We start from the raw sequence: 13135 nt of genomic DNA on the forward strand, positions 1-13135 counted from the left end.
CATTCTTCTACTTCTACCGAGATACCACGTGTGAGACTTTTTGGGAGCCTAGCCACAGGAGCCTAAAATCCAATGATCACTTTGAAAGCCTGAAGGTGCAGAACTTCCTCATTTCACTTCCTCACTACCTATCACAGATTTGGAGGCCATGAAATGCCAGGATAGCACCAATCCCCCCCCCCCCAAATGACCCCTTTTTGGAGAGTAGACACCCCAAGAAATTTAAATAGGCATGGTGAGTATTTTGCAGATCTCATTTTTTATCACAAGGTTTCGAAATGTAAAAAAATGCCCTACCTGCAGCCTTAAATGTACTGTGGGCGGGCCTTAAGCGGTTAAAGTGTATGTCAATAAGAAAAATAACATGCAGTTCACCTTACAATACATGCATATTCCCTGGGGGTTGGGGGTGGGGAGTGTTCACACTAAACCCATGGTTCAGCAACCTATTTTTACCACCCCCAGCCATAGGTATGAATAAGCCTCTACTGTACAGAAGGCCTTCCATATGTCGAGGTTAAACGTGTTTTCCTTTAGCTGCAAAGAGTGTTGCACCTTCATCATATGTAATAACCCTAAAGTGAATAACTTTGTACCAAGTTTTTCTATATGGACCATTTATTTCTTTATAAATGGCAATCATATACCCTATTCAATGCTTATTTCTCGCTCTATCTATCTCTATACTCCCCTAGATTATATGATGTCATCATTGACTCCCCCAGCTATACTCCCCTAGATTATATGATGTCATCATTGACTCCACCAAGATTGTATCAGCTGAATCTGGTTCAGTGTACCCAAGTATTGTTGCTGACTTTCTGCCCATTATGAATATTAGTAAAAGTGGTAGCGGAGCATCCCTGCCATCAGATTATGGCTACATGTTGCTTTGTTTTAAAGTGTGAACCTCCAATACCCCAGCTAATGTAACAGTATATATGGGTGGACCTTTCTTTGTCTCAGATCAAGCAGGCTGAAATTGCTAATATGGTTCAGAGTAGACGCATATAGCTCCTGTGTTACAAGCAGGCCTCTGGGGCTATAGGAAACCAAAGTCTGGATTATTCGCTTCTGTGCCAAAGTGTGCATTGGAAAACAATATCAAGGAATCATTTAGTAATAATTCTGATCTGTATAGTTTTCCACCAGTCCTCCTTTAACTTCAAACTCTCTTCTTTTCAATGCAAACCATTAATCTCCATTGCTGAAACTTTTTTCTTCCCGGACTAATATTTTGCTATGTTCCCTAAAATAGAGTCACATTGTTGACCCCAGGGAAACTTTCTCTGTAGGTCCACATTCCACTGGATGACCTGTTCTTCACCTCCAGGCCCCAGGAAATCTATTAAACTCTCTCCACTTTATGACAATGTTTCTTTTATTGTGGGCTCCCTAGGAAAAAAAAGAGAGCGAGAGAAGGGCCTTGCTATCTTGTCCTCTTGACGTGGAGACCTCGCTCACTGAGCGGCCATCCTGGCCAAGATGCCTTTCAGGGGGGAAGGGAAGTAAATCTGACATACCAGGCATTCCTTGGAGTGTGCAAAAGGTCGGGACACAATGGGCAGCCTGGAACAATGCCGCACATTTTCTGTTCTTGGCTCCCTTCCCGAAGTTTTTCTTACTAATGGGAAAGTGAGGGAGGGAGGGAGGCCGCTGGTGTATTAATGAAGGTGATAACTTAAATCCTGACTTGAGAAGAACCAGATAAATTGTTTCCACTGATTTGTCTTGTCATTGATTTATTTTTCTCACTGATACAGTGCCAGGCAAATCTGAAGCACTTTAAATTAGATATGTGATTGGCCCTTGCAGGGTAAAGCAACATGTCCACTTGAATGTGGCTCCATAGCTGCATGTAGTCCCTTTTGCCACTGGGCTTCTGACCTGTAGATATTAGACATAATTCCAGTAAGTATTTTAGTCTTTAACTTGTGTGCCCAATTATTATAAATTACTCTGTATTTGTATGCTTCAGATCTTCTATTCTAAAATATTCTATTTTCAGCAGAAATCCTGGATGCTTAGTTGGCCACTGGAACATTGTAGATATGAGATGGACTTGACAACATGTGAATGCCTTCTGTTTCATCAAGGCTGTGCTTCACTTAGAATTCTTCCAGAATGCTGAATATTGTCATCATAGGAAACCTGCACTTTGCTCGTAATAGTGAAAGTGATACTTTCACAAGCTTTAAAACGCTTTGATATATTTTATGATAGATAGACAGACACAGACGTTTGGTTTTACAGATAAATATGTAATTCATAACTGAGGATTCCCGAAGCACTATGGGTTAGCTAGAGACCGCATAGCCTAAACACACTGCCTTGAGGCATGCTTTGTCTGTCTGAAACCAGAAAATAATGAATTAGTCTTGCACTGTGAGGGTTAAGTCGGCCAAAGAAGGATCGGATTTCGACCAGTTCGACAAGGACTGGCCAAGATTCCATCCCTCTATGGGCAGGCTGATTTTACTGAAGCCAATCCATCAATCCACTTTAGTACTACCAGCCTGTCAGATTTTTTTTACATGTGATTACTGCCGTAGGCTATAGCCACTAGCAGTAATCATTGCGTTCTGCTGACAGAGAAGGCCGGTTGAAGGAAAGAAAATGTCATCATCAATGGCTTGCCCTAATTTCAGCTTCAACTATTGAGCTGTGTAAACAGTATAATTTTTAGAAACACAAGATAAAGAGACAGAAGCAAAACATGTAACAAGGAGCCAAGAACTCCACCTGCTGGCTGCATAGGTTTCATATTATTGATAAGAAATATTTCACATTTAAGCTCCATGCTTAAAAAGACCCTGCTCCTAGAGGAGTTTAGCATTTTGCCTGTAGAAGCGACTAATGTTATCCTTTGTGTCCATCACATTAGGTAGTCTAGAGGCATTTGTTAAGCTCACCGTTTAGAAGCAGAGAAAAACCCTTCTGTTTTGCATTTTTGAGAGCATTTTTCTAGGAGAAAAAAAAGTTAAGCTCTCCTAACCGCTAGAAATAAAAAACCGCTCAACATTCGCTTTTTTTTTTTTTTTGCCAAGAGCACTGGTGTTTTTTAATCTAGTGTGCATGGAGCTTAACATGACTACCAAAAAAAAAGAATCAATTATATTTTTAATAACTGAAGGGAAATCTGTTTCCTTTTCAAAAAGTTTCAAATAAAACAGTCCAAAAAAGAAGACTGGTCATCAGTTGCATCAGGTGCCCGATGATTGCTCCCCTATAGAAGTGAAGCCGTGCAACATCCAGCTCAGACTCTATACATTGAGACAAGTGTCTGAACTGCTGCCTGACGCGAGTCTGGACTTGCTGCATCCAATTTACTACATATGTATAAAAGGACATTTACTGGCCCCATGTGGGAAACTAGACAGTAATTATTTAAACATGTTACCAGAATGTAGAGCGCAGACAAGTCACAATGGCCCCCATTTAGAAAAGACTGTCCTTTAAAGTTTGTTGGAAATACATATGAATGTAATCAGCTTAACATAAATAATATTCAGTTCAGTTGTTTTAAAAACTTACTTTTTGGTATTATTACACTGCTTCCTTCTTAGTAGTGTTGCTCAGTGAATGTCTTTTACGGTTTCGCACATCTCATTATAAGTCAATGGGTCAGCTCAAAGACATAATGGGGATGATTTACTAAAGGCAAACAGACTGTTCACTTTGCAAGGGAAGTTGCACTTTGGAAGATAATTATCCCCAGAGATTAGAAAATGGACTAAAGCTTTGCTGACTTCTATCATCCAATCCTCTGCAAGCAAAATCCTGTGATTTGTTTTTTTTTTTTTTTTGCTTACATGTGATTGGGCATTCTCTTCAAAGTGAAACATCACCACATTCACTAAGCTCTGGGGCAAGTTTTCTTGCAAAATGTACCTTCTCTTGCAAAGTGAACTGCCTATTTGCCTTTGGTAAATCAAAAAACGATTTACTCCCTACTTGGCTTATTCTGTAGTGACTTTTATCTCAGCAGTCATTTAGCCAGGATGGTGGTAGCATAGTTTCACAATTGCCAATAGAAGCAGATTCTACAAATCTTAAAAAACCATATGATAAAATATGTCACAGAGCAGAAATGTATGAAAATGAGGCTTCACATCCAAATGGTACTTTCATATGAGCATTGCAATGACACCTCAAAAGAGTATAATATATATACTGTACATGCTAGGTAGGCTAATAGACTACCATAGAGACTGGGAAACCGTAAAGTACAAGCACCGTGCAGCATTGCTATGTACGTTTGCGTATGTAATATTGAGAAAATATGGCTGCCCCCCTGTACATTTGTGTATATATTTTAACTATACACAGAAAATGTTTATAAAACATTAACGGACTTTGACAAGGTCATATCCGCAAAGCTGATCACATTCACAGGCATATTGAAATAGCTTTTTTAACACAATAGATTTCCTTTAATTATCTTCCTTTCCCTTTTTGTACAGTTATTCACATTGCTTTGCCCTCGTCCTTTCTAGTTTTTCTAATACAGCTGACCTCCAAGAAGTTATAAAAAGAAATAACAGTTTATGCAGTTAGGCGTTGGGAAAAAAAACAGTAATTGAATTTTCAAATGCAGCTTTTGTATATTCCTAGCTTTGTCTTAGTAATAGCCTCTTGTAATCCTCTGGGCAGCAGCACTCAGACTAGGAGAGGGAAAGCTAGGAGCCAATCAAGTTCTGTTCATTCACACAAGAAGGGCTGTGTGCCCACATGAGGTGCACAGGTGTTCCATGCATCCATCTCATTCATGTCTATTAAGACGTAGCAGCTGCATGGACACAGCCGCTGATCCCAATTTGACAGCCATGCAGGTGCATATGCGTATCCACAAATGCAGACAGTGTGACATGGGAACCAGTGGCTGTGTCCACACAGCTGCTACATCGCAATTGACATGAATGGGACTGCCTGCATGTGGATGCACAGAATACCTGTGCTTCCCATGTGAGCACACAGCCCTCCGCACAGATGTACGCTTAAAGCAGAACTCCGGACAAAAGCTTCTTTACATGTCCTTTGTTGCCGATATGCTACCTTCATTCATCATGTCATCCTTCTTCTGGTTCACTCAGTAGTCACTCTGAAATATTCTATTCATTTTCAAATCCATCCATTAATTAGTTTTGGTTTCCTGTTTGTAAGACCAATGGCTGCTATTCCTCCTATTCCCCCAGCCACTGGTCTTGGCATATGCCTTCTGTAGTTTTCTCCTGGAAGCAGTGATGTAATTTAGCCCTACTTGCAGTGGTGGGCAGACTGGGACTCTGAGACACATTCAACATGTACAGGCCTAGTGTACCCACCCACAATCACAATTCCTTGTGGATGATGGGAACTGTAGTTTCCTTTTACTGCAGAGAGGATATGATGTAATCCTTACTGTTACACCTTCTCCTTGGCTGAGCAGGTGCTGGTATCTTTTGAATTACAGAGATGAGGTAGTGAAAATTCGATTAGACTTGGTAAGGATTTTTAAATTGTATTCACTGTTGTGTAGGGGGGTGTACTAATGGGTGATTTTTTTCTGCCTATCCTGGAGTTCTTTAAGCCCGTGTGAATAAAGCCTTACAGTGCACATGTGCAGATAGAAAATGGATGTGTTAGCAGAGACCACCTCATCAGTCTACTGCTGCTACTTCAATGTTCAAGCAGCCATGTTCACTATATTCCTGATCAAGCTATACTCGTGCTGCAGTAGGCATCATACATTATGCTGTGGGGCAAGATTTTTCTGGATCAAAAAACTTGCTGCGCAAAATTGCAAATCCTTTCAAGTGAAACAATTTATATATATATATATATATATATATATATATATATATATATATACACACACACATATACATACCTCGGTTTACGAATTTAATTTGTTCTGCAGGACTTTTCTTATAGCGAAAAATTTGTAAACCGAAACGCCATTTCCCATAGGAATGTATTGAAAACCAATTCATCCATTCCAGAGGTTAGAAAAAAGTAAACGCTACTAAAATACCACGAGTTATTTTATCAAGTCATGTGGTATTTTAGTAGTGACAACCATGTGTTAATGTTTCAGCTGGCAACGGGGTTCCCCACTGACAGCTGAATGGTAAAGAATTGCCGGCAATTAAAAAAATAAATAAACGGCATGGGGTCCCCCCTCCCATCCATACCAAGCCCTTCGGGTCTGGTATGGATTTTGAGGGGAACTCCCAAGGCAAAATGTAAAAAAAAATGGTGTGGGGGGGGTCCCCCCCAAAATCCATACCAGACCCTTATCCGAGCATGCAGCCCGGCAGGTCAGGAAACGGAAGGGGGGGGGCGAGCGAGTGTCCCTGCCCCCTCCTGAACCATACCAGGCCACATGCCCTCAACATGGGGGGTGCTTTGGGGCAGAGGTGCTCCCCCCCCCAAAGCACCTTGTCCCCATGTTGATGGGGACAAGGGCCTCTTCCCTACAACCCTGGCCAGTGGTTGTGGGGGTCTGCGGGCAGGGGGCTTATCGGAATCTGGAAGCCCCCCAGATCCCAGTCCCCCCCTTCCCCGTGTGAATGAGTATGGCATACATGGTCTACTCATTCACATAAACAAAAAGTGTGGAGTGAAAAAAGACAGGACACGGTCTTTGACAAGTCCTTTATTAAAAGAAAAAACTAAAAGAATGTCCCCCGCAGTAGATCCAATGTCAATCATGATGTCCACTGCGAACGACCCGAAAAAAGAATTTTAAAAAAAGGCTCCGCTTCCAACGATGGCTCCTGCCATCTGCCTGCTCTGGTGGTTTGACAGTTCTTAAATATGTAAGGGGCAGGGTCACCGGGGACATCACCCAATCATCATTGATGTCACATGGGGTGGGGTTACATGCGAGATGTCCCCGGGTGGCCCTGCCCCTTACATATTTAAGAACTGTCAAACCACCGGAGCAGGCAGATGACGGGAGCCATCTTTGGAAGCAGAGCCCTCCTGCCCCAAAGCAGCCTACCATGTTGAGGGCATGTGGCCTGGTATGGTTCAGGAGGGGGGGCGCTCACTCGTTCCCCCCCCCCCTTTCCTGACCTGCCGGACTGTATGCTCGGATAAGGGTCTGGTATGGATTTGGGGGGCCACGCCCTTTTTGTTTTTACATTTTGGCGTGGGAGTTCCCCTCAAAATCCTTACCAGACCCAAAGGGCTTGGTATAGATTGGAGAAGGGACCCCACACTGTTTTTTAATTTATTATGGTGCCGGTTTTTAAATGTAATTACCGCTTTTTTTTCTGCCCTATAGCTCGGAGATTCAGCTGTCACTTTTCCCCCAGCTAAAAGAAAGAACGTTTCCTTTTAGTTTATTTCCCCGAGTTAATAGAAACAAAGCTTCCTTTTACTTTCTTAAAAGAAACAAAGTTTCCTTTAACTCTGGGGAAAGTGACAGCTAATTCTGTGAGCTATAGTGAAGAAAAAAGAAAGCCGGCACCAACATACACTTCATATTGCGAAAAAAATTCGTAACAAATTTGTTGGGCATTCTTTTCAATGGATTTTCAGTTGTAAACCGAAAATTATGTTAACTGAGGCGATTGTAAACCGAAGTACACTTGTATATGTATATATATGTATATGTGTGTGTGTGTGTATATACAGTGGGGATCGAAAGTTTGGGCACCCCAGCTAAAAAGTTTTTTTAGTGTGCATAAAGAAGCCAAGGAAAGATGGAAAAATCTCCAAAAGGCATCAAATTACAGATTAGACATTCTTATAATATGTCAACAAAAGTTAGATTTTATTTCCATCATTTACACTTTCAAAATAACAGAAAACAAAAAAATGGCGTCTGCAAAAGTTTGGGCCCCCTGCAGAGTTAATATCTTGTACTGCCCCCTTTGGCAAGTATCACAGCTTGTAAACGCTTTTTGTAGCCAGCCAAGAGTCTTTCAATTCTTATTTGAGGTATCTTTGCCCATTCTTCCTCACAAAAGTCTTCCAGTTCTTTGAGATTTCTGGGCTGTCTGTCACGCACTGCTCTTTTAAGGTCTATCCATAGATTTTCAATGATGTTGAGGTCAGGAGATTGTGAAGGCCATGGCAAAACCTTCAGTTTACGCCTCTTGATGTAATCCCCCGTGGATTTCGAGGTGTGTTTAGGATCATTATCCATTATTAGAAGCCATCCTCTCTTTAACTTCAGCTTTTTCACAGATGGCATCAAGTTACCATCCAAAATTTGCTGAAATTTTATTGAATCCATTTTTCCTTCTACTCGTAAGATGTTCCCTGTGCCACTGGCTGCAACACAACCCCAAAGCATGACTGATCCAACTCCATGCTTAACAGTTGGACAGAGGTTATTTTCATTAAATTCTGTGCCCCTTCTTCTCCAAACGTACCTTTGCTCATTCCGGCCAAAAAGTTCAATTTTAACCTCATCGGTCCACAGAACTTGTTTCCAAAATGCATCAGGCTTGTCTATATGTTCATTTGCAAAGTTCAAACGATGATTTTTGTGGTGAGGACGTAGAAGAGGTTTTCTTCTGATGACTCTTCCATGAAGACCATATTTGTACAAGTATCTCTTTATAGTGGAATAGTGACCACAACTCCAGTGTCTGCCAGATCTTTCTGGAGGGATCGTGCAGTCAAACGTGGGTTTTGAATTGTTTTTCTCACAATCCTGCGAGCTGTTCTGTCTGATATTTTTCTTGGTCTTCCAGATCTTGCTTTAACTTCCACTGCTCCTGATGACTGCCATTTCTTAATTACATTCCGAACAGAGGATATTGACATCTGAAAACGCTTTGCTATCTTCTTATAGCCTTCTCCAGCTTTGTGAGCGTCAACTATTTTCAGTTTCAGTTTTCTAGACGACTGCTTAGAAGAACCCATGGTGCTGATTGTTGGGGCAAGGTCAGATGAGTCTGGGCATTTAAAACCTTTGAGATTGACATCACCTGGTATTCCCAGATGACGATTGAGAACAATCCATGACACTGGCAGGTCTCAGCTTGACAAAGGGGGCAGTGCATGCTATAAATTCTGCAGGGTGCCCAAACTTTTGCAGACGCCATTTTTTTGTTTTCTGTTATTTTGAAAGTGTTAATGATGGAAATAAAATCTAACTTTTGTTGACATATTATAAGAATGTCTAATCTGTAATTTGATGCCTTTTGGAGATTTTTCCTTCTTTCCTTGGCTTCTTTATGCACATTAATACAAATTTTTAGCTGGGGTGCCCAAACTTTCGATCCCCACTGTATATATATATATATATATATATTTATTGCAACTCAGCATTTAGATGCTTACCTGATGTTCAGCTTTAATCCTTCCATGTAAAAGGAATTCTTTTCAATGGATTTTCAGTTGTAAACCGAAAATTATGTTAACTGAGGCGATTGTAAACCGAAGTACACTTGTATATGTATATATATGTATATGTGTGTGTGTGTGTGTATATATATATATATATATATATATATATATTTATTGCAACTCAGCATTTAGATGCTTACCTGATGTTCAGCTTTAATCCTTCCATGTAAAAGGTTGTTAAGAGATAACGTTAAACTTTTTCAAAAGAAACCAGGATTCTGCAATTAAGTGAAAAAAAAAACAATGAATCTTGTGTCTATAATATTAGTGTGTTTTCATGAATATTTATGTCTTTGCTTTCCTTCACAGACCCTCAAAAGCTTCAACCTGCCAGCCAATCAGAATCATCAGACAGCAGCCAGGATCTTGAATGGATGAAAGACTTGGGCCTGTACCTCAACCTCCCCAGTGGAGCACAACTACAGTTAAACGCAGTCCCAGCAGGGATTGTAGAAAAGGTCTCCCTCTTCTTCTGCTGTAGTCACTGTGGCAAGATATTTTGGGAGGGCTCGCACTTTGGCCGAGTGGTGTCCCAGTTCAAGGAAGTTTTGCAAGATCAAGGAGAATGTTTTTACCAGTCTACCAGTCAGGGTCTGTGAATGGACTATGGTGGGACCAGATCTGTAAAATACATAAATTGACAAGCTGTGGAATGCCTGTGATTGTACACTTTATTTTTGCAATAGACACTCTACACTTTGATTATGAATGTATCTTTAGCCAAAACTTTTATTTTATGGATAGAGTGTTCTTTGTTGTCAGTGTCGTGTTGGGAAGTTTTCCCATCACTTCCTGACCAGAAGTTACAAAAATGAAAAAGAGAAATCTCCCCAAAATTATGTCAAATCCTCTCTTACAGTTGTCACCGGAACGTGACCCAGTTGGAGGAATTCCCTTCTGGTGACAACTGTAATATTTTAGATTTCCCTTCATTTTCTGTCCTGTGTTAATGGTTAATGGGTGATTCTCCCCAAGGGGTCAGAGACCGCAATTAAAAACCTCACCTCAACCCAGCGGTAGTGAGCGGTAGTAAACGTTGCATGCCAGTCGAGGTGAAGCTACAAATCCCATCATGCTCTTCCACTGGAAGTCATGCCTGTGGCTGTCAGAGGCTTGCAATGCCTCATGGGATTTGTATTTTCACCACACCTAGCATGCCATGCTGTCCTGCCCCTTCTCTAACCCTTCTTTACTCTATCCAAAGATTTAGGTATAAATACACTATAATGGAGAGTGTTCCACTATAAAACATGGTGCATGGTCTGTACAATAGTGAGTGAAGGCACAGAATAATATAATGACCCTTTAGAAAAAGAATATCAAACTAGCAACATTTGCAGTGGATGGGGCCTGGAGTGACAGTGGGAGACCTTTTATTAACCCCTTAAACAATGGCCACCCAGCAATTCAAATGTGTGTCCTGTGGGTGTTAAAGTCCGCCCTTCTGATTCTGTACTTGTGTTGGGCATTCATAATGGAGGTTAAAGAAAACCTGTCCTGTGGCATACAGACTTATATTGCTGTCCTCCTGAAAATACATGCCTGTTATGCTGATAAGGATCAGAAACTGATCCTTTATCTGCATGCTTGCTCTGGGTCCAGGATTCACACTGTCCAGGATTCAGCACTGAAGTACTGTAGAAAAAGATTTTTGATTTCACTTGCTGCCTGCATTTTCAGGACAGAACTTTACAGCCTTAGGATCAGAGTTACAGCTAGGCAACTAGTATTTTAAAGTGGCCCTGTCCTTACATTGTCGCTGCAAAATAAAATGCTGCCTCACCGCCATATCTCTCCACCTCGTCCAACCAGAGAATGCTTTGCATTCATTGAGAAAATGCAAAGCATTCTCTGAATGTGGCCCACATTGAGCGTCCAGCCTCATGTGTTCAGAATTCAGCAGGGCAGCAAGATTTTCATTTTCCATGTGGATCCCACAGGTATGGTATATACATGGTTATATTGATTCAAGCTTGACTAATGAAACTATGTAAAAAATATCCCTACCTGAAATTCTTCTTTAGGCCCCTTTCACATGGGCAGACCATTCGAGTCCACCTCTCCATTTTTCAGACATGTCCATTTACACTCGCCTGCATCCAATCCGATCAGATCCGCTAAAAACAGACAGATGGGGATCCATTCACCATCCATTTAGCAGATCGATTCAGATGACAGTTGGATGAAAGCAGAGAGGCAGTCCATTTACATCCGACCACCCATAGAGGACAGTGGGATATGTCCATGTCCGCTCTGCATAAGCGGAGTGGACATGGACCTGTCATCTGCCTGCTCAGCGGGGATCAGCGGACAGATCCCACGCGGAGCATGTAGATCCGTTGGTGGAGTCTGCTAGTGTGAAAGGGTCTTAAGTACATACAGTACTTGGGTGGAACATTAGCTCATGGACCTTCTCCAGGCCTTCAGTTCTATAATTGGAATGTCTTTTGATACCATAAAAGTCTTGAGACTTAAAGGCTTTAATAAAGGCAAATTTAGTAAAGAATATAATGTGTGAACAGTAACCCATAGCAGCCGCAGTAAATCTTTATCAGATCTTAAAGCATTGATCTGAAATGTGGTTACTATGGTTGCTGCTTATTGCTCTGTTTTATTATATGATTCCTCGTTTTAATTGTCTTAAGGTCTAAATTTGGGGATAAACCCAGTACATGGTCCGTCTGGTGGAGGAGGACATGGCAGTAGAGGATTGCACAGTGTCCTGCTATAAGTCATTCATTCAAGTGTTACAGCATGTACAACACCCGTCATCTCTGCCGATTCGCCTTATGGTCCATTCATGTTTGTTGAGGAATGCTACAGTTCCCTCAGATCATACCTCCATCTTTAAGTAATTTACCATTATTTCTATTTTATTATTTCTTATCAAATACTGTACTTTTGTTTTTAATCTGTGTTTTTTATATTTCTGTTATTTTAAAAGAGGTGTTGCTTTCAGCTATAAAGTGGAACACCTTCTCTATTAGTAGGCTGTTGGAATTATATACACATGGGCTCGAGATGGAACATAGATTCAGCACTCATCCTCGCCTGGTGTTCCTCGACTTGGCTTGGTATCCTCTTTCATACTTGGCATCATAGTCACACAGCACCCTCCTTTACAGCAGATGGTACCCCTCTCCATTAATGGCGGTCCTTTCCAGCTGCTCAAGGGTTCAGAGGTGCTCGCCAAGCAATTCAACTACTTCAGGGTGACCTTTATTGGCACCGGGGGCAGTTGCGCAGGGCAGCTCCATGTTCCTTATCAGCCTGGCAGTGGAGTGTAGTTTCTATTTCATAGCTGAAATGTTTTATATTTATAAACACAAGACACTGATATTAGGTTGTGGACATGGGGTTAATTCAGGAATTGCTGAACTTTAAATTAATTACTTACTGTGCTGCTGCAGGACAAGTACTGTCATACTGTATCTGTACTGATGCCTGAATCAGTTTTGTGAATAAAAATGATTCTGCTAAACTTATATCATTGTACATCTTTGTTAAAGTAGATCTGTCCGTAAGCCAGCTGAGAAAATCTTCAGCCTACATCCGAACCTGCTGAGATGATACCTAAACTGAATAAAATAAATCTTTGCTGACCTTTCCTTTTGAAATGCTAGTTGCCTGGCTGTCATACTGATTTGTTGGCTTTAAGTACAGTCTGAGTTACGGAAGCCAAAGGCAGACATGCAACTAGAAGTGGTATCACCTTGCTGCTATGTAGACAGAGTTACAAATCATTTAGTAAATAAGATAGTCACAGCTTTAAGACAGTTCAGCTTTA

The 13135-nt window shown here is 41.1% G+C and overlaps 1 protein-coding gene across 1 annotated transcript in view; it reads left to right on the forward strand.

The window, feature by feature from the left end:
• The window catches only part of EXD3 (exonuclease 3'-5' domain containing 3), a 392849-nt gene extending 380016 nt beyond the window's left edge, over positions 1-12833 (forward strand). The window contains exon 22 of the mRNA XM_089675029.1: positions 9658-12833. Within this exon, the coding sequence (XP_089531155.1) occupies positions 9658-9947 (290 nt within the window). The 3' untranslated portion in view covers positions 9948-12833. The remainder of the gene's footprint in view (positions 1-9657) is intronic.
• Positions 12834-13135: the final 302 nt, after the last annotated feature.

The sequence above is a fragment of the Staurois parvus genome, unplaced genomic scaffold (assembly GCF_062004578.1).
Source record: "Staurois parvus isolate SC_StPar_1 unplaced genomic scaffold, SC_StPar_1.0 ptg000154l, whole genome shotgun sequence".
In the NCBI taxonomy this organism is placed as follows: domain Eukaryota; kingdom Metazoa; phylum Chordata; class Amphibia; order Anura; family Ranidae; genus Staurois; species Staurois parvus.